The sequence below is a fragment of the Hypomesus nipponensis genome, chromosome 21, assembly GCF_054491055.1.
Source record: "Hypomesus nipponensis isolate SF chromosome 21, ASM5449105v1, whole genome shotgun sequence".
Taxonomy (NCBI): Eukaryota; Metazoa; Chordata; class Actinopteri; order Osmeriformes; family Osmeridae; genus Hypomesus; species Hypomesus nipponensis.
The window spans coordinates 6,820,149-6,846,214 of record NC_140381.1 but is presented as its reverse complement, the minus strand read 5'-3'; the positions used below and the strand labels follow the sequence as shown (position 1 = coordinate 6,846,214).

Genomic DNA, 26,066 nt, shown 5'->3' with positions numbered 1-26,066 from the left:
TCTCCTCTTTCTTTCTGTTTTTTTATTATATAAAAGGAATATATGGGGTCAGGGGGAGTCAGATGGCTGAGCGGTTAGGGAATCGGGCTATTAATCAGAAGGTTGTCGGTTCGATTCCTGGCTGTGCAAAAATGACTGTGTCCTTGGGCAAGGCACTTCACCCTACTTGCCTCAGGGGGAATGTCCCTGTACTTACTGTAAGTCGCTCTGGATAAGAGTGTCTGCTAAATGACTTAATGTAAAATATATTGTGCCTTTTTTTTAAGGAAATAAGAATAGTTCTTCTGTTTTATAAATGTTTTATGTAAGACATTGGACGCTTCCCTCCAACTTAGTGTTAAGTATTAAAATGGGTTTGTGTGTTTATACATGATAAAGTAGTCTGCGTGGAATACAATATTAATCTGAAACCCTTTCTTCTGTATATTCTGGAATATTCTATGGGAGAGGATGAATAATTGATGTTTTAAAAGCCAATACAAGATAAATGACCCCTGTAGACCGTCGCCTGTGGTTCTGTTGCGTTCAAAGAGAACATAAGGACCCCACGGTCAACTGCACCCCTATACTCCTGCCGTTCTATTTAAAGGCCCATCTCATTAGACTAGATTTGAGGGAGGAATGTTGTAGTATTTTCTAAATGTTGAAAATGGAGAAGGGAGCAAACCCAAACCGCTTAAACCCTTTCAAAAAATGTTTTTAACATGTATCTTTATTTTCTCCTTCCCAGAGTCCTCATTTGCACCCATTCCAACAGTGCGGCTGATCTGTACATAAAGGACTACCTACATCCGTATGTGGAAGCAGGCAATGAGCACGCTAGACCTCTCAGGTAAGAATCCCACCATGAGCAGACACACACACACGCACACACACTTCCCTCGTGAGCACTCTGCGCCGTGTCACTGGCTCTCGTTCCCTCCAATATAACTGCCACAAAGGACAAGAGCAATTTTCCCCTGACCCCCTCTCTGACCACGTGTGGCAGCCGACAGGGCCTCCGGGGGAACAAACGACTTGTGTCACATGACCGGGGGTCTGATTCCACGGGATCTCTGTGTCAATCCCACTGTAATGGCTCTATTAGGCTGTGTACCCCTCGAGGGTTAGTGGGCCCACTCAAGTGAGGAGGTTGTAAATGTGTGTGTCATGTTGCGGAACATTGGCCGTTCAGTTGTAGGTCAGATATATCCTTGTGTGATTCTCAAGGCGCAAAACCACCAATGGACTGGTTAACAACGCCAAGTGTAAGATTTCAGATTTCAGGGAGGGTTCAATTAGGCAGGTCCTTCTGTGTGCAAATGAACGGGATCTGCTCAGTGGGTTTCCGTCAACACAGCCAAATGAACCGTGATCGTGTGGGCTTGCGCCTACACCGAGGGGTTCATAAGAACCACCACATCGTCAGTCAACTGTTAAAGCATCCAGGCCGTCTGCCCTGTGATAGATTTAGTCACTTTACAGTTTCATATTTAGAGTAGAAGTCTTTACCAGACCATGGGTCAAAAACACTCAGATCCCCTTTCCTTCCCTTCTCTCCCCATCCTGTCCCTCCTCCCACAGGGTATACTTCAGGAACCGCTGGGTGAAGACGGTCCACCCGGTGGTGCAGCAGTACTGTCTGATCTCCAACACACAGTACACGTTCCAGATGCCCGGGAGGGAGGACATCCTCAGGCACCGCGTGGTGGTCGTCACCCTCAGCACCTCCCAGTACCTCTGCCAGCTCGACCTTGAGCCCGGTAAGTGGGCTAACGGCTACGTGCTAAATCTGCATAGACTTCTGCGAGGGTTGCTAATTGCTAACCTAGCGCAAGCGGGGTTAGCAATTTTTGTTGTTTTTTTTTTTAACAGCTGTTGCGCATACAAGATGCTGCAGCATATTTTATTTCACAGACTAACAATCTAGTTCCAATATGACAATTTATTTCTCGTACTCGCCAGAGGACACTTGTCTTTTGATCAGCCCAGAAGTTTCTCATATTGCTGTCGGCTTGAGGCAGACATGATGGTGATGGTGGGTGGGGGGGGGTTACTCATTTAAGTTGTGTGAGAAAGACATTGAAAACAAACTAATTTGTCAGCGCAAGCTAATAACCGCCTCTAAAGTCTCAGCAAAGGGACTTGGCGGTTGCTTAGGAACACCATCTGCCTGTATCGAACGCACTTTACATCATTACAACCCCCCCTTCCCTGTTCCCCTGTTTCATCTTCCCCAACTCCCGCATTTGCCACTGATGAAAATCATCCGCAAATGAGGCAATTGGGAGGCGAATGACTCTGCTTTGTAGTGATAACAAATTGTTGAGCCTGCAAAGGCGCCACAGACAAGTGCGTTGGGATCTGATCATTTCCATTGTCTAATTTGTGCCGCTATCCCTCCCTGTCTCCTTCTGCTCGGTTCGTGCCCTGGCATCTGCCACACGGAAGAGAGAGTGTGTGTGTGGGTGTGTGTGTTGTCAGTCATCGTGTACAAAAGCACTATATGAGGCCTTGGTGTGCAATAGAAATTATTTTTAAGTTACAAGTTGTCGTCGTCCCCCGCACCATTTCTGCGTCCCCCGCTCTCTTCCACCACCTGTCTTCAGTCATATAACAGACAGCAGCCTTGGACATGTCATTTGCCCTATGGAGGGCTGGGTCGTGTCCCAGTTTGTCCCACAAGCAGGTCCCCCAGTGCATTGTTTAATACTTCCGTTGGACTTGACTGACTCTGAAAACAGAAGGCTATGTCATCATGTGTTTGACCTCCTCATGAATGTGGAGGTAGTCCTGGATGAACTTTGGCTGTTGACTGTTGGGGAGAGGAGGTCAGTCAATCATTAATATGTCATGCATGACAGTCGCGGTTGACTCGTCTGTCAACTAACCGCAGTGTCACCAATACATTGACATGGATACGTGGTCATTACCTGTGGCCCAAATGTTCATTGTTGTACCATTTGTAAATGTCCATACCTCCGATATCGTCTCTCTGTGTCTGTCTCTGTCTCTCTGTCTGTATCTGTCTGTCTGTCTGTCTGTGTCTCTCTCTGTCTCCTTCCCTCCCCTCTTCTCCCTGCCAGTCATACCCCATTCTCTTTCACCCCCCCCCCCCCCCCCTCACACGGCAAGCAGCGTTTAAGCTTCTCAAATCAGGGCTTCCGCACCAGCCCTGTGCTCCAGCCCTGTGCTCCAGCCCAGCTCTCCAGCCCCAGCGCTCAGAGAGCGACGGGCAAGAGGAGGAAAACGTTGCCGTAGCCGTTCAGGCTCATTACTTAGTAGTGATACTAGTCTGTTTTGGAGCTGCTCTCCGTTCTGCTACGCAACTCATATTGCAAGTGAAACGGACCGTGCTTCTCGAATACCAAAAGTGTTTTCAGTGTTTACAGATGGGTGTTACCAGCAGCGTCCAGCACAAGCACCATTCCCCTGTATCCATGCCAACAACCTGGCGCGTTTGCCGTGAACTCGCCACCCTTCCCATGCCCTCCGTTTTATCTTGTCTTTCTTTCTACGGAATCGAATGAATGACGTTATTGTAGGCGTGGCCTCCCACAAGGCTTGATGCTTACTTCCTGTTTCCCCCCCCCCCCCAGGGCTCTTCTCTCACATCCTGCTGGACGAGGCGGCCCAGGCCATGGAGTGTGAGACCATCATGCCTTTCGCCCTGGCCAGCAAGAGCACCCGCATCGTGCTGGCGGGAGACCACATGCAGGTAGGTGTCGCTGTCGTACACGGGGCTCAGGCGGCTGAGCGGTTAGGTCATCGGGCTACCGATCAGAAGGTTGCCGGTTTGATTCTCGGCCATGTCAAAATGGCGTTGTGTCCCTGGGCAAGGCACTTCACCCTACTTGCTTCGTGGGGGATGTCCCTGTACTTACTGTAAATCACTCTGGATAAGGGCGTCTGCTAAATGACAACATGTAAATGTTAACCTCTGACCCTTTTTCGAAGATGATTTCCTCCCCTCCAGGGTGAGACTTGGGGGAGATTGTCTGTGGTTCAGCCTTTTAGTTTGCACTAGAACTGGAAACTCCCCTTGGTTCTGTTGACACTCATGCTGGACCAAGACCAGGCCGGTGCAGAAGCTTCCTGAAATTCGAATACTCTCAATACAGAAAGTTCAGCGAACCCGAGTTTCAGTGAAGCGCGTTGGGGCTGGGGGAACAAGCTGTACAGAAGCTTTGCATGTTTACTCGTGTGGTCATGGAAGTACGACTCTTGTGTGCTGTCACTCACCCCCTCTCCAGCATGCCAGAAATTAGGAGCCCATTAGTTCCTCTCGCCTCTGTCCTGGTTGTCGTCGTTCATTGGGTGAGACAGGGTTAGGGAGTGGGCAGTAGAGACGGTGAGGCCCCGGGGAATCCAGTCATTATTTTCATTATTTCTCCTTCCGTTCCTCCACCAAAATGAGAACCACTGACAAATTAACGCACCATCCCTGTGGGCTGCGTCCTTCATCGCCTTTTTGTCTCGTTTCTTCATCTGTTCTCCCCCACCCCCGTCCATTTTTGTGTTTTTTTTTTTCCTCTCTCTCACTCCCTCTCCATCTTGATCTGTTGCACATTGTGTTTTTTTTCTCTCCCCCTCTCAAATCCCCCACTTCTCCTCTGCCCCCCCCCTCCTCCTCCACGCCCTCTCCCCCCCGCTACCGTCTCATTACAGCCCGTTGTCAGCTCCCTCGCTCCGACACAGCACAGATCCCTGAGAACAGTGAATGCAAGGGGCCCCGGGCCCTTATTGACAGATAGCTTCCTATTGACCACTCTAAAGCCCTCATTAAAGCTGAGCTCAACTTCTCCCCCCCCGGGCGAGGCTGAGTCAGAGTTCAAGCCTGGATCCAAATTGCAGCTCCACAGCAAACGCCGCGCCACATTTTCGAGGACGACAGGGAAAGACATCGCGGCACCGCCGCGCCACGTTCTAGAGACTGCAGGTGAAGTCTATGTTGGGCTTCTTCAAAGCGGTAACCACGGGCGTCTCGTGGATATACTGTGAGGAGAAAGGCAAGGCAAGGCAAGGCAAGCCTACTGTAGTTTGGGCCCCTACGGATGTCTCTTCAGTGCAGACGTACACACACTCCTGTTTTCAGTGAGGCCCAATGCTGTGGAGTGGGGCTGAAGATTGAAGGAATGATGTTCAAGGGGGGGGTGGGGGGGGAGGGAAGTGAAGCCTCCTGAATTATTGACTCACCCACATGCCTCTGTTGTTCCCTCTCTGTCTCTCTCTCCCCCCCCCACCCCCCTCCTCCACGCCTTCCCTCCCCCCTCCAGCTCAGTCCGTTTGTGTACAGCGAGTTTGCGCGGGAGCGCAACCTGCACGTGTCTCTGCTGGACCGCCTGTACGAGCACTATCCCCCAGAGTTCCCCTGCCGCATCCTGCTGTGTGAGAACTACCGCTCCCACGAGGCCATCATCAAGTAGGTGGCCAGGAAACTAGCACACATGCTAGTCCCATTTAGCCATCACGTAGTAGCTGCCAATGACGCACACACAATTACAACTACTGCCGCCACGAAGCCTTCATCAAGTAGGTGATTGTGTGTGTTGTGGCGCCACAAGGACACACACGCACTCAGAGTTAGGTTGGATGGTCAGCTGGAAGTAGCAAAAAAAAACAAAAAACAAACAGTATAATTAATTAAGTAATATTACGTCACGGGAGTGCCAAGTCATTTGTAATCCCCCCCCCCCAGCTACACGTCGGAGCTGTTCTACGACGGCAAGCTGATGGCGAGCGGCAAGCAGCCGTCCCACAAGGACTTCTACCCCCTCACCTTCTTCACGGCCCGCGGCGAGGACGTCCAGGAGAAGAACAGCACGGCCTACTACAACAACGCCGAGGTGAGCGCCCCCGTGTGCACCCCCCGAGGACACGCCCCTCAGCCCCCCAGCCTCTCTGGGGGAGACGAGGCGGCTGACTGGGTTCAAGGTCTGCTCCGGAAGCACAGCCTGGAAACGCAATACAAAGGAGTTCTAAAGCTCGCTGGTTCGCCGTAGTTGAAAAACAAACCGTCAAACTCCATATGAAATGACTGGAAATGACATGGCGCTGCATGACACATGCAACTTCCTGTTTGTTGACCCCCCCCACCCCCCTCTGGAGTGGAGTCATCCTCCGTGGTCTTCAGGTGACCTCTGAACTCCGTTGACAGATTTGGACCAATCACGTTGGCTCTGCCTTCCCCTGTCAGAGACGCCAGGCGAATTAGCTCGCGTCACTTTGATGTTGCACCTGTGTCAAACACCCGGGGACATTTGCATAATCTAATAATTCCCCTCGAATCAAAATACCCCGAATAACGTGCAAATGAGAATACATTACTATCTGTTTGATTGGTTTGTTGCCATGCCGGATTCTGTCGGCTCAAATGGCGAAGGAAGACGACAATTGTTGTGGGGCCCCCGACGACCTCTATTAACATAAAGGAAAACGTCCCTTTGCTTCGCTTGTGTGTCCCGTCCACCTGCAGGTGTTTGAGATCGTGGAGCGCGTGGAGGAGATGCGCAAGAAGTGGCCGGTGGCGTGGGGCAAGCTGGACGAGGGCAGCATCGGCGTGGTGTCGCCCTACGCCGACCAGGTGTTCCGCATCCGCGCCGAGCTGCGCAAGAAGAGGATGCACGAGGTCAGCGTGGAGAGGGTGCTCAACGTGCAAGGTGAGGGGCTGCGTGCGTGTGCGTGTGTGTGTGTGAAGAGAGAGTGACACAAGACCAATGCTGGATGTGTATGTGTGTGAGGGTATTGATGAACGACCAGGAAGTGGGTGTGTGTGTCTGTGTCTTGCACTGTCTGTGGTGGGACTCCCCTCCCGGCTGCAGCCGCGGGGCTGCTCATCCAGGCTGCAGCAGCAGCTCTGCTCCAGCTCTGCTCCAGCTCTGCTCCAGCTCTGCTCCAGCTCTGCTCCAGCTCTGCTCCAGCTCTGCTCCAGCTCTGCTCCAGCTCTGCTCCAGCTCTGCTCCAGCTCTGCTCCAGCTCTGCTCCAGCTCTGCTCCAGCTCTGCTCCAGCTCTGCTCCAGCTCTGCTCCAGCTCTGCTCCAGCTCTGCTCCAGCTCTGCTCCAGCTCTGCTCCAGCTCTGCTCCAGCTCTGCTCCAGCTCTGCTCCAGCTCTGCTCCAGCTCTGCTCCAGCTCTGCTCCAGCTCTGCTCCAGCTCTGCTCCAGCTCTGCTCCAGCTCTGCTCCAGCTCTGCTCCAGCTCTGCTCCAGCTCTGCTTTGCTCCAGCTCTGCTTTGCTCCAGCTCTGCTTTGCTCCAGCTCTGCTTTGCTCCAGCTCTGCTTTGCTCCAGCTCTGCTTTGCTCCAGCTCTGCTTTGCTCCAGCTCTGCTTTGCTCCAGCTCTGCTTTGCTCCAGCTCTGCTTTGCTCCAGCTCTGCTTTGCTCCAGCTCTGCTTTGCTCCAGCTCTGCTTTGCTCCAGCTCTGCTTTGCTCCAGCTCTGCTTTGCTCCAGCTCTGCTTTGCTCCAGCTCTGCTTTGCTCCAGCTCTGCTTTGCTCCAGCTCTGCTTTGCTCCAGCTCTGCTTTGCTCCAGCTCTGCTTTGCTCCAGCTCTGCTTTGCTCCAGCTCTGCTTTGCTCCAGCTCTGCTTTGCTCCAGCTCTGCTTTGCTCCAGCTCTGCTTTGCTCCAGCTCTGCTTTGCTCCAGCTCTGCTTTGCTCCAGCTCTGCTTTGCTCCAGCTCTGCTTTGCTCCAGCTCTGCTTTGCTCCAGCTCTGCTTTGCTCCAGCTCTGCTTTGCTCCAGCTCTGCTTTGCTCCAGCTCTGCTTTGCTCCAGCTCTGCTTTGCTCCAGCTCTGCTTTGCTCCAGCTCTGCTTTGCTCCAGCTCTGCTTTGCTCCAGCTCTGCTTTGCTCCAGCTCTGCTTTGCTCCAGCTCTGCTTTGCTCCAGCTCTGCTTTGCTCCAGCTCTGCTTTGCTCCAGCTCTGCTTTGCTCCAGCTCTGCTTTGCTCCAGCTCTGCTTTGCTCCAGCTCTGCTTTGCTCCAGCTCTGCTTTGCTCCAGCTCTGCTTTGCTCCAGCTCTGCTTTGCTCCAGCTCTGCTTTGCTCCAGCTCTGCTTTGCTCCAGCTCTGCTTTGCTCCAGCTCTGCTTTGCTCCAGCTCTGCTTTGCTCCAGCTCTGCTTTGCTCCAGCTCTGCTTTGCTCCAGCTCTGCTTTGCTCCAGCTCTGCTTTGCTCCAGCTCTGCTTTGCTCCAGCTCTGCTCTGCTCCAGCTCTGCTCTGCTCCAGCTCTGCTCTGCTCCAGCTCTGCTCTGCTCCAGCTCTGCTCTGCTCCAGCTCTGCTCTGCTCCAGCTCTGCTCTGCTCCAGCTCTGCTCTGCTCCAGCTCTGCTCTGCTCCAGCTCTGCTCTGCTCCAGCTCTGCTCTGCTCCAGCTCTGCTCTGCTCCAGCTCTGCTTTGCTCCGCTCCAGCTCTGCTCCAGCTCTGCTCCAGCTCTGCTCCAGCTCTGCTCCAGCTCTGCTCCAGCTCTGCTCCAGCTCTGCTCCAGCTCTGCTCCAGCTCTGCTTTGCTCTAGCTCTGCTCTGCTCCAGCTCTGCTTTGCTCTAGCTCTGCTCTGCTCCAGCTCTGCTCCAGCTCTGCTCCAGCTCTGCTCCAGCTCTGCTCCAGCTCTGCTCCAGCTCTGCTCCAGCTCTGCTCCAGCTCTGCTCCAGCTCTGCTCCAGCTCTGCTTTGCTCTAGCTCTGCTCTGCTCCAGCTCTGCTTTGCTCTAGCTCTGCTCTGCTCCAGCTCTGCTCCAGCTCTGCTCCAGCTCTGCTCCAGCTCTGCTCCAGCTCTGCTCCAGCTCTGCTCCAGCTCTGCTCTGCTCCAGCCTCCCCAGTGAGACGGCCCCCTCTCCCACCAGCAGCCAGGGACCCACATCGAACATCTCCCACCGGCACCACACACAGATGCTGTCTGGAGCTCATTACCTTGCTCGTTAATGACACACGAGACACACACACACACGAGACACACACTTCTCTGATATTGATATTAGAGATGAAGATACCCCCCCCCCCCCCAGGAAGTGCGACTGTTGCTATGGTAACGGCCAGCCCGGGTCCCCTTATCCACCAAACAAAACGCATTAAGGAACGTTGTTTTTCACGCTGTAATCATCACAGAATGCAATCAAGCGTCGCCAGTGCAGATGATCCCTCGGGGAATCTCAACCGCACGGCCAAACATTGACGTCTACCAGCAGATGAATCGAACCTACAAGCGAATCCCAATTCAGACTCCAGACCTACCCCAGCATCTCAAGCCATTCCCCAGTCTGCTTACACAAGGCTGGAGGACACCTGGCCTAAAGGGTCATTACAGACAGTGGGCAGCATTAGACTGCACCTGATAGCCATCTCTCCTGTCTCCTCTCAGTCCAGACCGAACAGGGAACAGCCCTAAAAACACAACCCTTACACTCAAACCTCTCCCACTCCTCTTCCCCTCTCCTCCTCCTCTTCCACTCTCCTCCTCCTCTTCCACTCTCCTCCTCCTCTTCCCCTCCTCCTCCTCTTCCCCTCTCCTCCTCCTCTTCCTCTCCTTCACTCTCTTCCTCCTCTCCCACTCCTCCCCTCTCCTCCCTCTCCTCCCCTCTCCTCCTCCTCTTCCCCTCTCCTCCTCCTCCTCCTCCTCCACTCTCTTCCTCCTCTCCCTCTCCTCCTCCTCCTCCAGGTAAGCAGTTCCGGGTGCTCTTCCTCAGCACGGTGCGCACGCGGCACACCTGCAAGCACAAGCAGACGGCCATCAAGCGCAAGGAGCAGCTGGTGGAGGACTCCACCGAGGACCTGGACTACGGCTTCCTGTCCAACTACAAGCTGCTCAACACGGCCATCACCCGCGCCCAGTCCCTGGTGGCCGTGGTGGGAGACCCCATAGCCCTCTGCTCCGTGGGCAGGTGCAGGTAGGTCGTGTCTGTGTGCATGTGGATGGAGAAAGGAGGGATTCGACCCACGTTTCGAATGATTAGTCATCGTGTTCTCTCCACTCCAGTATTTGGTGGCTGTGTGTGTGTGAGAGAGGGATGGGGAGCTATAGAAGGGGAGCGGGGAGGGTGCACAGTCAGGGTGCCAGCTGTGCAGGAAGAGGCACAGTGGGGGTAAGCCCCCCCCCCCCCCCCGACCTGCCAGGACTCCTGGCTGTCTCCCCCTCCCCCAGCCTCTTCAATATGTCTTCCCCGTGGTGGGTCAGCTGAGGATGACATCACGGCGCTCCGGGGATGGCGAGCGCTGGAGGTTTTTACGGGTCGTAAACATCCGCAGACGGACGCGGGTCGAGACTCCTTCGTCTCATTTAGATTTGGGGGTTTAACGGGAGGGCTGCGAATCAAGGGGCGTCTCATACCCCCCCCTACTTTACATGCATACAAACACACACACACACACACACCCTACAAAGCGACCCCAGCTGCAACCCCCCCCCCCCCCCCCTTCCCGTCTCTTTGGTCACCATGGCAACTGTTGCGCATCAGCCAATCGTGGCATGTCCGGCCGCAGCAGAGTTGTTGTGGAAATGTCAGCCTGGGGAGACGGCAATTAAATCGATGCGTCCAAAGCTGAAGTTCTGTTCCCTGGGCTCTTCAGCTGACCGCCCAGAGGGAGGGAGGGAGAGAGGGGGGGGGGAGAGGGAGAGAGGGGGGGGGGGGAGAGGGAGAGAGGGGGGGGGGGGAGAGAGGGGGGGGGGGAGGTAGAGAGGGGGGGAGGGAGGAAGGGATATGGGGAGGGGGAGGAAGGGAGGGAGGGATATGGGGAGAGGGGGAGGGAGAGGAGGAGGGGCAGGGAGAGGGAGGGAAGTACCCCCCCCCCCCCTCCCCCAACATCAAAATAGCCACTTAAACAGCAAGGTGGTTTTTGAAGCCGTGTGTGTCTGTGGTCCTGAATCTGGTATCAGATGGCCCTTGATGGAGGTCTGTGTGTGTGTGCTGAGAGCCCTCTCCTGCCCATCTCTACCCTGGCTACCTTTTGTTTACAGGCCCAGCAGGTGGGCGATGGGAGAGACATGGAGAAATAGAGAGAGAGATTAAGGGAATTGTTCCCCTCTTCTGATGTGGCTTTTCCCCTCCGGCATACAGACTCCTTTGTGGGTTGGGATGACAGCGCTGGACACACACACACATGTACTCACACACACACACACACACACTCACACAGTGTGTTCAGGAGCCTGCAGGACATCACTGTTTCCAAGCCCAGTCCAGAGTAGTGGCAGCCCCTTTGTGATGGAGGATGTCAGCTTAGCGGGCGATACCATCCTGGCCGTCAGGCCTCCCCTTCAGCATGGCGAGAGAGAGGCAGTCCTGGTTCTATCTGCTAAAGGAAGCCTGATCTGGGTCAGGGGAACCATGCTTTAAATGCAGCCAGTCGCGTGTGTGTGTGTGTGTGTGTGTGTGTGTGTGTGTGTGTGTGTGTGTGTGTGTGTGTGTGTGTGTGTGTGTGTGTGTGTGTGTGTGTGTGTGTGTGTGTGTGTGTGTGTTATAATTGATCTGCAGTGACTTGCACAGGCTATTTTTGGTCCCTTCGAATTAATCAGCCTTTAGTAAGGCGGTCAGCTAATGTCCCCTGAAGGCACACACACACACTGTACATGAGCACGCACACTGTACACCCATCTACCCCCAGCCGTCAACGACAAAGGAATAAAATGTCCTTTGACTCGCATTGCTTCGTTGTTTGGACTCTTCTCACCAAGAACATTAAAATAGGAAACTGCTGTAGTTGCAGAGCCTATTTTACATATATTTTGACTCTCATTAATATTTTTAGCCTTTAAGATTCCTCCTGTAGTGATGCAAAGTGTGTGTGTTTGTCAGTTGAAAGCCTGGCTCTCCTGGTGGGCTTGTCAGTTGCGTGAGTGTTTCCGTGGAAGGGACATGTGAATAGAGGGCCTGCCATTTCCTGTGGAGGGGGGGGGGGGGGGGGGGGGTCTGACAGCCCCCCCTCTCTCAGCCCCCCCTGCCCCCTCCTTCACATCAAATACATACGGATTTATGATAATCTGGATAGGATTTTCCTACATGTGTAAATGCATGTCAAAACCTTTGTCAGGATATAATATATATATATATATATATATATATATATATATATATATACATTTCCTAGAACAAGTTGTATCGAGGATGACGGGGCCTCATATCCGCTCTTTATGTAGCAGGACTCCATCCATCCCCAACATGCATGTAAGACACACACACACACACACACAAAAAATAAGAAAAAGGGGCCCCTTCAATAAAGGCATTTATTTGTCGTCTCTTTTTGTATGGCGTTAGAACGACAAAGCATTTTCCGCTGTGTCCTCCAGTGAGTGTGCCGTGCCTGTAGAAGCGTACGGGCTCATCATTTATTCATGTGTGATTTACAGTTATAGCTGGTGTTTTGTCAGAAAGTTTCTCCTCATGCGAACATAAGTTTGTGTGCGCGCGCGTCCCTTAGTGTGATCAGATTACAGTTAATCTTGCCTGTGTATGTCACCCAAATCCTGCCAGTAGATGTTACTCATGCCACATCTACTTCATGTCTCAATCCCCCCCCCCCCTCTCTCTCTTCCTACCCTTTACTTGTCCCCTCCCCCATCCCACTTCCCCCCCCCCCCCCCCCCCCCCCCATTTCCAGGAAGTTCTGGGAGCACTTCATCTCGATCTGCCACGAGAACTCCAGCCTGCATGGCATCACCTTCGAGCAGATCAAGGCCCAGCTGGAAGCCTTGGAGCTGAAGAAGACCTACGTGCTCAACCCCCTGGCCCCCGAGTTCATCCCCCGCGCCCTGCGGGCCCCCCAGCACCCCCACGCCCACCCCCAGCACGCCCACCCCCAGCACGCCCACCCCCAGCACCCCCACCCCCAGGCCTCCGTGGGCAAACAGGGACCCCAGCAGCAGCAGCAGCAGTCTCCCCCCAAGGTAAGGGCTCCGGGGCTGGGGCCTGGGGCCTGGGCAGCCGGGGACCGGGATGGCCCTTGGGGGGGGGGGTCCATCTGAGACGAGGTGGAGTGGGCGGTGGGGGAGCTCTGCTCCCTCTAGCTCTCCTTCAGAGAGAAACGGCTTGGCGGTCGTTCAGTTGAACTAGAAAGATCTATTTCCTCAGGCGGCACCCGGAGACCCGTTTTGATTTGGGTTTCCTCGGTTGGAGGAAATTACTTTCTTTCTATACAGATGCAGAGGAGAAGACTGGGTGCGTGTATATAGCAAATATATTTCTTTACATAAGACCAGGAGAGAGGGCTTTGCAGGAGTCTTATTTTGAAAGGGATGTGTGTGTTTCATTGTTTGCTGGGGTTGAAATGCCTCTGCGCTCAGTGTAAAGGTTAACTAAATCACTCCAGCTGCCAAAGCCCAGGGTTACCCACTGGGCCTAATGAGCTGGATATCCACATCATCTTGCTTTTAGACATACCCGCGTGTTTCATCTAATGAGGCATATGTTGGTGCTGCTTGCTTTACTTGGGGAAACCTGGAGACTGGGTCGGACCAGAGCGCTTTTCCATTATTCCTGCCATCATTGTCTCTCTCTTTCTTCCCCCCCCTGTTCTCTCTCGTCACACTCGTTGGGTGCCAGCTCACCTGCCGTGGTGGGTGCACTGCCACCCCACCGAGAGCCTGTAATCTGGGCTGGCACGGACCCAGGAAACCCTCTTGTCGTGCCCTCGGGCCGCCCCTGTTACACCTTGAACGACATTGAGGTGGTTCTGTTTCAGATGTCCACAATATGACCCAAATCGACGTCGCGCGGTTGGCACAAGTTGTCCTTAACGCTACAGTTACTGTAAGCTGTGGGTGTTCTTAATAGACCAGGGCCCAGATGTAGTTAGTTTTAAGGTGACTTTAGGGCTATTTTGCCAACAACCTTTTATCACCGTCATCTACACTGTCAGTTAATGCACGTGTTCACACAGACAGTAACTTAGATGACTCATACCAGTGCATCTAAAGCCCTGAAACATTGGAACGTGAAATGTAAATGCCCCATTGGATCATGTGCAAACGGCCATCTTGTTATTTTATTACTAGAGCACTTAGGCCAGGGCTGTTTATGTTTATGCAGGCAGACCATCATACTACAGCCATGAATGAGAAACTCAATTTTGGATTTACCAATCCCAAAAAATGCCTTCAATAGCCTCTATAAATACATTTGAAATCTATTGATCTCAATAAACGGTATCCTATTATTCAAGAGCAGAACACGTCAATGCGATATTGATGCAACAAAATGCATGAAGCATTGAATGTCCTAGTGCATGTGGAGACTCAACTTGTATCAAGTTGTAGGTTAGCTCACCGAGGTAAATGTCAAGTGCTATCAGTTAAACTCCCCACCCGGAGACTGCGTTCCCGAGCATCTAAAGATCAAACATAAGTGGATTATTGTGTTCCATGCCTCCAACTATCAATTATACAACATTTACCCAAATCCCACTCTCGTATCGAGATTGTCAGCGTTGCGTTTCGGCACGTAGCGATAACCGTCAACGTTAGCATCGTAGATGCGCCGTGGCTCCCTCCATTGCTTTGTCATGGGGGATTGGCACGGAGCGACAGCCATATCCGCGGCACATCGCACTGGGTAGGGGGAAACGTGGACTAACTCCGTAAAAGGGCTTTCACCGCGCCTGTTTTGTCTTATTAGCGTCACGGGCGCACGTTATGTGCGTGTTCTTGAGCGAGAGAGTGATGTCAAGTCGCTCTTCTCCAGCAGAAACAGAGAAGGAAGAGGGGAGGAACCCCATGCAAATGCAAAGACACGGGGTTGAAAATATGTATTTTATATGCCTGTTGTGGCTTCTGTCTTCGGCTAGTCTAGCTCTTTCTGCCGCTTTCTGGCGCTAGCAGTGGAGGCCTGTGAGGTAGCGCTGCGTTAGTGTTGTGGTGGTGTCCACCCCAACTATCTCGTCCCTGACATAATCCCTTATCCGATTTAATGGCAATATACAATGGATGGATTACATAAGGGTGGCTGTACCCTAGCATGTAATTTATATTATTATTATTACAAGTATGTCAAGAAGCTGTCCCTTATGGAGGGTTTGCATTATGCGTGCGTCTGTTATAGTTAATTTATCGTTGGGAACACTCATCCTTACTACCACCCATAGCTAGAGAATAGGCCAAACGTTTACGCTTCAATAGCTACACTATCACTTCAATGTGTGTGTGGGGGGGGGAGATATCAAACAACAAAAGATGTGACATGATTTTTTTTCGCAAGATCAATTTCGCCTTCTGTGTGTTTCAAACTCGGTTCCACCTCAGGCGTGTTCACCGAGCCGGCCCCGGTCGGGTTCCACGTTCCTCCTGGCGATCCCGAGGCTCTGCTCGCACGGTCGCCGTAGTGACACGTGGGACACCCTTGACATTCCGGCCGAACGCCCGCTCGCTGTTTCTGCTCTTCCCCTCTCTCTCCCCCCCCCCCCCACACACACACACACACACACTTCCTTCCCCTACAAGCGGTTGTGCCCATGCTACCTAACACCCTCTCTGTCTTTGTGTTTGAACAGGGGAAAGGACAACATGCGAACCACACAGAGCTCTTTCCACCTGAAGGGTTTGGTGAGTGTCCCGGTCCTTTGTCTGGCATGGGAACTGTGGCCCAACCTCTAAACAATGCTAAAGGTTCTGTCTGTACTTTGTGCTTATAAGATAATACTTGGATCAATCCCCCAGACGGAGAAATGTGGGTGGGTCATTGTTTAATCGAATTAAATATTGCTGCTTGAACTGAAGTTTCCTTGTCAAGCGCTTTTTTGCAAAGTATATTTTTTACCCCAAAGAACTTTCAAAAGCAGCTATTTGAGACAATTGGAAATATCTGTTTGCACCAAGACACACAGCTGGTTCAGTAGACCCTAACGACACGCGCGTATGAAAGCCCGATATGTTTCAGTTGAGTGGGTGAACCCAGAGCATGCTGCTCGTAAAGGACAGCAGCGGCGAGCAGAATGTCCCTTTCCTTCGCATCACAACTGTCATCATGAGTTCACTCAGCCAGTACAGCACCGCATGAGCGCTTGTTGGGGGGAGGGGGAGAAGGCGGGGGGGAGGAGAGGGGAAAAGGCAGGGGGTGGTGTGGATGGTGATTGAGAGGCTGGAAAAGGAAAGGTGTACTCTGGGCCGTTGCTTTAGCATGATGAGCGGAGGAGAGGGGCACTGAGGTGTACCCAACACCCCCCAACAGAAGGTGTTATTATGGACATAATCATCATCATTAGGCAAGATTACTATTATCTATCCATCAAGCCCTCTCTCCTCCACACACACACACACACACACACACACACACACACACACACACACACACACACACACAGGGCTCGGGAGCCTCATAAGCTAGTAATTCCATGTTGGAGATGGATGCGTTAAGGCCTAGGGCTACCTCGGCGTCCTAGACAAGAATAACTAGAATAAGATAGGAATCATTCCAGGATGTGATCGCAAAGGACACAGTCAGCCTAGCTGTCCTCTTCAACTGATTAGAGAACCCAAGATAACATCACGCTTAAATAAATATAACTCTGCATCATTCCACTGGTTTGAAGACCAACTCGGTAAAATTGTTAGATTGTGATCTAATGATGGGCCTTGCATCGTGAATATGGGCTTTGTTAAAGCGTACAGGAAAACGGTGGTGGTGGTAGTAGTAGTAGTAGTAGTAGTGCAGACAAAAGTAAATGTGAAACACGCAGAAAATAAACCCAGGAAGCTGTTTTGGAGACCGCTCATTTGATGACACGTTGTTTTTCTGACGTCGGCGCATCATAAAGGGGTTTTACGGGGGTGATTTTTGTATTTCCGCAGAACTACCAATGCCAATCTCTCTAAATCTCCCCGTTCTGTGTCCCCCCAGTCCAACCCAACCCAGCGGTGCTGATGGGGAACCCCATCCGGGCGTTCTCCCCGCCCCCGGGCAGCACGCCGGCGGGCATGGGCAAGTCTCCCAGCCCCGTGCAGCGGATCGACCCCCACACGGGCGCCAGCATCCTCTACGTCCCAGCGGTCTACGGCGGCAACATGGTCATGTCCATGCCTCTGCCTGTGAGTGAGCCCGTCGCCGTGGTGCCCACCCCCCCCCCACCCCCACCCCCCCCACTGTGACATCGCAGGACCGTCGCATGCAAGCGCCGATTGTGGAGCTACACGCACGCACGCACACACACCTTGTTGGGTCCTTGTCCGTCATATGCAGGGTGCAGACAGATGGTGTTTTGCCTTCATTTGAGGCTGATTTTTAGTTGGTTAATTTATAGATGAATAGTATTTCAAAAACGGGACATGAGTTCCTTCTGTAATAGTGCATTCGTTACTGACATCTGACACCAGCAGTCTGTTCTGGTGTTGGACTATTCACCATCGCTAGCATCTAGCATCCCCAAAAGGGTTAGGCCCATGTCCATTGGAACATTTGGCATTGGAAAGCGTTGATTTGCTCTGTTCACAGCTGGAGTCAATTTAGTCCCGATTTCTTTGTGAACAAAGAACTTTTTTTCGCCTCACCCTACTGACGGGTGGGAGAGTCCATTGCAACATCAAACAGCTCTCTCCCAGAACAAGCTGAATTTTATAGTAGCCTCTCCCTACCACCTCTATCTCCAGTCCTCTTCATGTAGAGAAGCGTCTGTAGAGCGATATTTGTCCATATAAAAACCTGTTTACGAAATATGATCGTATTTGTATTGCTATTGTGTCATTTTGATTAGAATGGCTGCACTGAATCCGTTCTCATGTCATGATTATGCTAATCATGATACCTAAAAACCTGTCCTGAACCTCAGCTTGATTTTGATTTCACAATTCTACAAAATTGCACAATTCTACAAAATTGCACAATCACGCACGATTCAAAAACCGTCCTCCTGCCCTGCCTAGTTACCCTGGCCCGGCTACCAGAACCGCTTCCCCATGGACCCACGCATCATGAGCCACCAGGCAGCCATGGCCTACAACCTGAACCTGCTGGCCCAGAACCGCGGCTCGCCAATCCCCTACGGCAGCGGGGGCGTGGCCCACCCCTCCCCGCTGGGCCTGGGCCAGCAGACCAGCCCCGACAAGGAGCTGCAGGGCGACCCCATCAGGAACGGTTCGTACACACGCACATACAGGTTACAGGAAGACCTAGGGGGGGGGGGGGGGGGGCAAAGGTTCCCAGAAGTACCAGTCGTTGAATACATAGGATAAAGGGAGTATCCTATGTACGAAACATTTAGGATGTATTTGATTTTTCAGGTTGGGGGGGTCAGTGGACAGACCTTAATGTATCCCTTAATCTTAATTCAATGTCTTAATTGAGGCGCTACTAGTTAACCAAACAAGATGTAACTCGGTGTGTTTGTGATCCATGCAGGTAAGATAGAGGGCTGTCAGAAGTCGGAGCAGAGCCGCCTTCAGACACCAGAGAGGAAATCTTCAGACATGAAGGACAAAGTGCGTACCTGACTTCCCTCCCACAGCCCTCATACCTGCACTTTTGCTTGCATGAAGAATATGAATCATGGGTCATAAGTTGTTGCTAAGTCATCTTTCTGCTTGCGTCTCCACTAGGGGGAGCTGGACCCCGGAGGACCAGGTCGAGGCCTGGACCCTGGCACAGATGGAATGGGCTTCCCCAATGCTGCTTTGCTCCACCGCAAGGACCCCTCAGGCCAAAGACCCCTCAACTACCACCTGGCTCCCCCCAATCCAGCATTCGCCCCTGGGCCCCACCCAGGGGGCCGAGCCTTCCAGTACCCCGTCTCCAGGCTCCCCTTCCGGGTCCCCCCCCAGCATCCCGGCTCCTCCATGACCCAACAGAACCAACAACAGCATTCGGCCCAGCTGTCGCCCGCCTACCCCAGTAGCAGTCACAATCCTTCCTTCTTCAGCGGACCCATGCCCCCCCACAGAGGAGTGCAGTCTCCAGGCTTAGAAGGCGACCCCGGGGTCTCGGAGGAGATGGGCAACTCGATAAGGGGTCCCATTGGGCACCAGGGAGGTCACCACCCAGCCCTGTCCCAGCCCGGCAGGGTCAATAGCTTCGGGGAGGAGAGCCAAGATGGCGGAATGGGAGATGGACTTGGTGAGTATCGGGCTCATCAGAACTCGGTGTCTTCTGTGCTATCATCCGCTGCAATGAATAAAAAAACTTGCCTTTACCCCTCCACTCTGAATATTCTGATAAGTTGGCCCACTTATTAAGTTTTTATTTTCATAATTACCAAAAGCGAAGGCAATTACTCAACTAAATTTAATTGCAAGACGGCACTCCTAAAGGGGTTTTTCCAGGGAGTGTTGACTCACTGGCTGTGTCTCTCATATATATATAGCCTCTAATTGGAAGTACATAGCAGACCCTTTTACGGCTAACATCGGATCCTCTTCCCATCCAGACCCTCTAGCTCTTGAGGCCCTGACCCAGCAGGCCAGACTGGGCCAGTGGGGCGACCCGGGGCCGTTCCTCCAGGGCGGGGTGGCCTTCCCCCTTCCCCAGCAGCTGGCCCACCTGGCCCAGCCCGGCCTGGCCCGCTTCCCCCCACAACTGCTCCGGGCCAACTGGAGAATGAGCGCCAGCATGGAGGAGGAGGCTGGTGCCGCCGGCCCGCCCTTCAGCAGGTAACCTAACCTTCCTCTTTTCCTTTGTGTCTATCTTCTCCTCACTCTGTCTCTCGCTCTGTCTCTCTCTCCTCCTCGCTCTCTGTGAGCACGCCTCCCTCTCTTTCTCTCTCTGAAAACCTGTCACGCCATTTAGAAGACCCTGGGTTGGTTAACTTTCGTTTTGCGTGTTCAGGTACCCAGGCCTTCTGAGAGAGATGCCCCCCCAGGAGCAGATGGACCCCAGGGACCCGACTGAGATGCAGCCCCCTCCCCAGTCCCGCCTGCTCCAGTACCGCCAGGTCCAATCCCAGTCCCGTTCCCCGGGGGACCCTTCCTCTCCATCTGCCACTACAGCCAATCACACAAGCTCCTTCCCTCCATGTCCCTACCCCCTCGACCCCAGCCGCGAGCTGGACCTCCTCGGCAACCCGGCTCTGCAGTCGCACCCAGGGAACCCCCTCTACAACCCCAACGCATACCCACACTCGGCCCACCAACCGCAGGGCCACTCCACCACCCCTCCTCCAGCGCAGGTCAAATACCTCCTCCAGGAGGCCCAGTGGCCCCACGGCGGAGCTGCGGGAGTAGCCCAGAACCACATGCTGGGGCAGGGCCAAAGCCAAAGCTTTCCCTACGGGCTTCCGGTCATGGCTCACCCCAGCAGGCAGGAGCAGGTCCACCTTATGCAGCTTCACCAACAACAACAACAGCAGCAGCAACAACAACAACAACAACAACAACAGCAGCAGCAGCAGCAAGGTCAAGGTCCAGGCCAGGAATCCTATCATCCACTCTCACCCAGAACAGCAGCAGCCACTGCCCTTCACAATGTAGAAGAGGTAAGGCCAAACAGAACCTTCCAAGTTGAATAGCATTGTAAATAGAGGTAGAATTGTAGTTTTTTTTGTTGCTTTGGAACTTAAAACCTTTGGATTTTCAAGGTTGTTTTTTGAAGCCGTCTTTTTTCCCCACACATTTTTTTTTTTTTTACACCTTTCAACCTCCAGTGCTCTTACAGTTCGCATATCAAAATGTGAGAATACGAAATGTATTACAGTATATTGAATAACTCACTTTCTCACATTGAGTGACCTGAGACTTGCTGTGAAATACATCAAGTACAACCTAACAGCGGCTGTCTGCCAAATAATGATTTGGTTGATTCACCAACGTGGTTGATTAACGACGGGGTTGATTTTCCCCAGTGTGAGGGTGACGTCACCTCCCACGCGTCTTAGCCTTCAATCCCACCTGACCTCTCTCCCTTCTCCTTCCACCAGTATGAACCCAGGGGTCCCGGCCGGCCTCTTTACCAGAGGCGCATCTCCTCAAGCTACCCAGACGAGACCGCCAGCACCCAGGCGCCCCCGCCCTGTCCAGCCGACCTCCAGGAGCACCCCCACCCCCATCAGCACCCACACCCACACAGCCACCCCCACGCCCCCTACGGCTACCCCCCGCCCGAGCTGTGGCCTGGCAATGGCGGAGGCCCCCCCGGCCCGTTCCACAACATTCCATGCAACGGAGCCAGCACACTTCAGCACCGGGACCTCATAGGTAGGGGACCGGAGTCCGACCTTCTGCTTCTTATCGCTGCGTCGAGTAGTGCGGCGCCTGTGATGCCCTTGCCTGTGATGCAGCTGGTGATTTTAACACGTGCTTGGGTCCTGAGCGACACAACAACTGATTTTCAACTGCATACAGTGCCCGGTTCTCAAGATAAACCATGCACACAGTGATTCCTGCAATAATAGTATGAAATATATACATGTGCATAGTGTTATGTCATTCTAATATCTTGTTCTCCCTCACTGGAAAGACCATGTCTTTCTCTAGGGTATGAGATTTTGATTGCTACCTCCAGCTAGTCTGTTTGGCAGGTGAATCGCAGTAGGGCTGCAACAGTGGCATTGTAGTGACAGCTGGCCTTCTCAGTCCATCTTTTAGTTTTGAGCTGTTTGACAGTTGGCATTCTTTGTTTCCCCACTGTTGGCAAATCTGATGGGAAGGCTGCCAGGATGTTTGCTCTCTGAGTTGTGAACTATAGCCTTGCTGATGGGCCTGTCATTTGGCTGTCGTTGTTAATGATACAGTTGTTAATGATACAGTTGTTCATGCTAAGCAGAGCATCAACAAAGAAACCAGAGAGAACACATTTTGAAGTCGGTATAGTTTGTTGTTTTGTCCAGTGCCAAAAAAGGTTATGCAACACAATGTGGTATCTAGAAGTATCTTTAGAATGACCCCAACTGTGATGTTTACTGAATTCCACTTCTTCCGTCCTTGTCCTGATGCCTTCCTCCCTGTCTCCCTCTACTCCCCGTCTCCCTCTCCTCCCCGTCTCCCTCTCCTCCCCGTCTCCCTCTCCTCCCTGTCCCCAGCAGCGTCATCCAAGGCCTTGCGGCAGGCAGAGGAGCAGATGAAGGCAGAGGCGGCAGCGGCGGCGGCAGCTGCCACCCAGCCACCCCCCCACTCCCTCCAGCACCTTGGACAGTTCCCCCCCTCATGCCCAACAGCAAGCAGCAGCAGCAGCAGCCCCAGCCCCCCTCAGAGCCAGGTCAGAGTCCTGGGGGCTCCCAAAGCCTCAGCAAACCTCCCACCATGTCCTACGCCAGCGCCCTGCGGGCCCCGCCCAAGCCCCGAGCACGCCCCGAACAGGTCAAGAAGAACAGCGACCCACTTTCCTTACTTCAAGAGCTCAGTATAGGAAGTTCAAATGGTAGCAATGGATATTATTCCTATTTTAAATGAGTCCCCCCCTCTCCTCCTACCCTTTATATAGGAAAAAAAAGCTTTAAAAAAATAGAAAAAATTAAGGAAAAGGAAGAAAAAAAATGGTACAAGTGCTTTTACAAATCGTTTCTATTGATAGTTATTGTTTCCCGCTTTTCTTTTGTTTCAAACTTTTATTTGTAACAGTCAAATGTTTCTTCTGTTTCACATATCTGTGAAAAAGTAAGAAAAGAAAAAAAAGTATATATAATGAATGCATTACTGGTATATATACATACTCATTGTGTATATATGAATATATACTTATAATATGTACACTTGTATATGTACGTAATGCAAAAAAAAAAAAAAAAAAAAAGTTTACAAAATATTTTAAAAACACAGGATTCGGTTGACCACTTAGCTGCCTGTTAGCTTTTCCCTTTTTGAAGTTGGTTATGTTGGCCATTAAATAAGTCTGTTAAAGGGGTTTCTTCGTTTAGTTTGTTTTTTCAATTGTGTGAGTGGACTTTAAGCGTCTTGATTTTCATCCTGGTTGTGAGAACAGGCAGAACAGCTAAGTGGTCAATTGATGTATTGAACTATATGGAACAATGTATAGAAGTAGATAAATTTCCCTCTAATCTGTACATAAAAGAAAATAAATGACTGAGTTGTATGCCACAGACATGTACCTAAATTTTCCTGTACCATGTTAGCATTTAGCCTTGGTTTGCTTTGGATCCTTAATCCTTAAACACCTAATCCTCACCTTTTAACATCAACTACAGCATCAAAGATTAATCCGTTTTGTCATATTGATTCTTGCATAAACGCACACACCGCAAAACATACAAAAATGCATTTATAGATTTCAAGATGTCGGTTGCACGTACATTTCCCTTTTCCACAGGCTTCGTGTCTTTGAAAATATGGAAAACGATAGAAACACGTAAGCATGCATATTTGCATTTGAAGTGAGGTGTAGCCCCCACCATTGTGTGATTCCATCTGAAGAAGGGCAGAAAGAACCCAAGTCCGATACCATCTTTGTGGACCGGTGCTTTGACTAGCCAATGCATGTGCTCTAAAGTACAGTCTTCTGAAATTTGCAGGCTATGTTTATCTGTTGTAGTTATGTTGCTAGTATACCGCTACTTCTGTTTCCGCTTATAGCTTGAGACAGTTTTCTCTCCTTCCTGACTAAAAGGTCTGTCTAGGTTGGTTGTGCTGTTAGCGGATTCCATCTCAACTTGTTGCATTACCAATCAACAATTTTTTCCAGTGATTTCATTTTTTTTATTATTTTTTTTTTTTTACTTCAGGTATATGTTAATGGTTTGTCTTTTGGAATGTTTTTTTTTTTTTTTATGTGATGGTGACTCAAAAGGAATGTGAAAGTGTAGAAGGGGGGATAGGCTCAAGCAGGTCTGACTTGGTGGGCATGCAGGATGGTTGGCGGATGTGAAGTCAAAATTTGATGCGTCTTTGTCTTTTGATTCAAGCGTAACGGTGATCCAGAAACAAGTGATTCTTTCAGGTGATGTTTTGACCAATTTTAACCCAGTAAAATACAATTTACTCCCTCTGTCGAAACTCATGACAGCAATAGCACTACATTACATTCGGTTCTTTTTAACAAAGGTTACATTTACAGAACTCTTGAGACATTTTATTATTGTTGTCGGGCAAATTTAGAATGCAGGAATATCTGTTTTCGTGGCAAGTATGTTTTGATTTGTAATGTATGTAAATACAATCATCATGGGTCATCGACCACACAAAATATATCTTCCAGTGTAGGCCAATTTTGAGCACTTTTAACTAACACATCTAAACCAATTATTTGAAGAACTAAACAGTTTAGGGTTGATTCATCAAGCTGAACATACATTTTTTTATAGTTTGTGCTCTCTATTTACTTATATACATATATACATAAAAAAACAACAACAAAATAATCATGCCAATGATTATCCAATGCAAACTGGTAACAGGTTTGGTAAAATTGTTTCATGGTGTGAAGTTTTTGTAACCTTTTATTTTACGGTTTTTATTTGCCCCACCCAAACAACAACACAATTTTTTTTACAATCACAGCAAATGTGACTGATTATAATTACATTTATTTAACTCTTTAGCTTTGAATTATCTGCCCATCAACTAACACAACTGTCTTGAGTCCAACACATTAAAAAAGCATCAAGTAATAATTTATTTTTTGGTCAAATTTGATAACAATCATATTCAATTATTTATTTCACAAGTATTCCAAGGTCCAAAATAAAAAAGGTTGGGCTTTTTTGACTTGTCACTCAAAGTACACAAACTTGTAAATATGCATTTTCTAGGTATTTACAAAAAAGGTTTTGGGATCGCCTCAATTTTGTAGAAGCAGTTTAAAGAAGAGGTATGCCCTTTTTAATTATGCAAATTCACTAAAACTACCGAAATGGACAAGGAGGACCCAGTTGGCAGTTACAATGTTGTATAATATATATCCATATATATAGTATATAATGTAATTTGTTTGATTTAATTTTTGTAAGATCACTTGTGGCTGTTTTGACAAAGATTACATTTTATGTTGCAGGCTAATAGCAATTTTATTTTTCTTCTGTAGAATACCTATTTTTTAGTTTATATTTCCGTATTTCCTTCTATTTTATCACTAAATCAAAACCGTTAAACAAGATCCTTTTAATTTTACCGGTGCTTTGTGGTTCGACAATGATTTTCGTGAAGACTGTGCGTTCATTTTGTGCATGCCAAGATGACCTGGCTAGTTTTCCCCCGTTTTTATCAAATGGTTTGTATTGATTTGTGTAAAAAGAGAAACAAAATCATGCTTTTGTTCTGTCCCTACAAAGTCAAATTTTTATATATTATTTGATGTGTACAATGACTTGTGACATTATGAACAAAACTATTATAATATTTTACTAACATGTCAATGAGTTATGTAATGGTCATGTAATTTTTCTGGAATTATTTTGCTGGGCAGGTTGCTCCCAATACATGCCACATTGTTTAGTCTTGAACATTGCAAACAAGTGTAGAACGTCAATCTGTTTCCCACAAATTAGTTGTTGTAAATGGGGCAATACCTATTCCTCCTAATTTCCGCAGTCTTTCAAATGTCCATTTCAGAATGAAATGAGATTGAGCCATTCTACATGTTGGTCCCTTGTGTATATGGCAAAAAAAGTATGGTAAACTTGTTTCCAGCATGGTTCTGACTTTCTGACACTGAGAGGGACTTTAAGGTATAAAACAAAACACTTAAAAAAAAAAAAAAAAAAAAAAAATTTCATTCAGTGGGTTTGAATGGCTTGCGCACCCACACCTGACCCCACTTGCATATCAACACACCTAAGTGGGTTTCTTTTTTCTTTTTTTTTCTTTTTTTTAAGTTCCTTCACGTTGCCTTTGTGTACACCTTGCCTAGCGAACTTGAATGGCAGATTTGTATGGGAGCACCCTTTTGCCCAGCCAGTAGAGAGCACTGTGTTCAGCCTTTTGTAAAAGCCACATCTTTTGTCATAGTCGTCCATTTTGTCTTCAGTCTCCTCTGTTCCCCTCTGTACAACAGTAAATCCATGGCACACCTGTTGTCCTGGATACAGATCCTAAAGGTTCCACACGTGTGGGTCCTTAATAATAATGAATATTTCTGTTTCGCTTTTCATTTCAATCGGTGGTGGTTATGATAAAGGATTTAGACTTCGTGTTTCAAAGGTTTTTCTTTTCTTTTTGTTTTTTTTTAATTTGTTTCTCTATTAAAGTGTTTTTATTGAAATGGTTACTCTGTCTTTGTCTGTCTTCATTAAGACATACTAAACATACTCCG

At 50.2% G+C, this 26,066-nt stretch overlaps 1 protein-coding gene across 1 annotated transcript in view; it reads left to right on the top strand.

Annotated features, from left to right (window-relative positions):
* The window catches only part of helz (helicase with zinc finger), a 38,404-nt gene extending 12,383 nt beyond the window's left edge, over window positions 1–26,021 (top strand). Inside the window, 18 exon segments of the mRNA XM_084684997.1 lie at window positions 731–832; window positions 1,564–1,742; window positions 3,579–3,697; window positions 5,256–5,401; window positions 5,678–5,825; window positions 6,455–6,638; window positions 9,617–9,845; window positions 12,556–12,841; window positions 15,439–15,490; window positions 16,785–16,972; window positions 17,804–18,014; window positions 18,279–18,358; window positions 18,476–18,989; window positions 19,300–19,522; window positions 19,698–20,343; window positions 20,785–21,061; window positions 21,889–22,007; window positions 22,010–26,021. Coding sequence (XP_084541123.1) covers window positions 731–832; window positions 1,564–1,742; window positions 3,579–3,697; window positions 5,256–5,401; window positions 5,678–5,825; window positions 6,455–6,638; window positions 9,617–9,845; window positions 12,556–12,841; window positions 15,439–15,490; window positions 16,785–16,972; window positions 17,804–18,014; window positions 18,279–18,358; window positions 18,476–18,989; window positions 19,300–19,522; window positions 19,698–20,343; window positions 20,785–21,061; window positions 21,889–22,007; window positions 22,010–22,255 — 3,949 coding nt within the window. The 3' untranslated portion in view covers window positions 22,256–26,021.
* The last annotated feature ends 45 nt before the right edge of the window (window positions 26,022–26,066 follow it).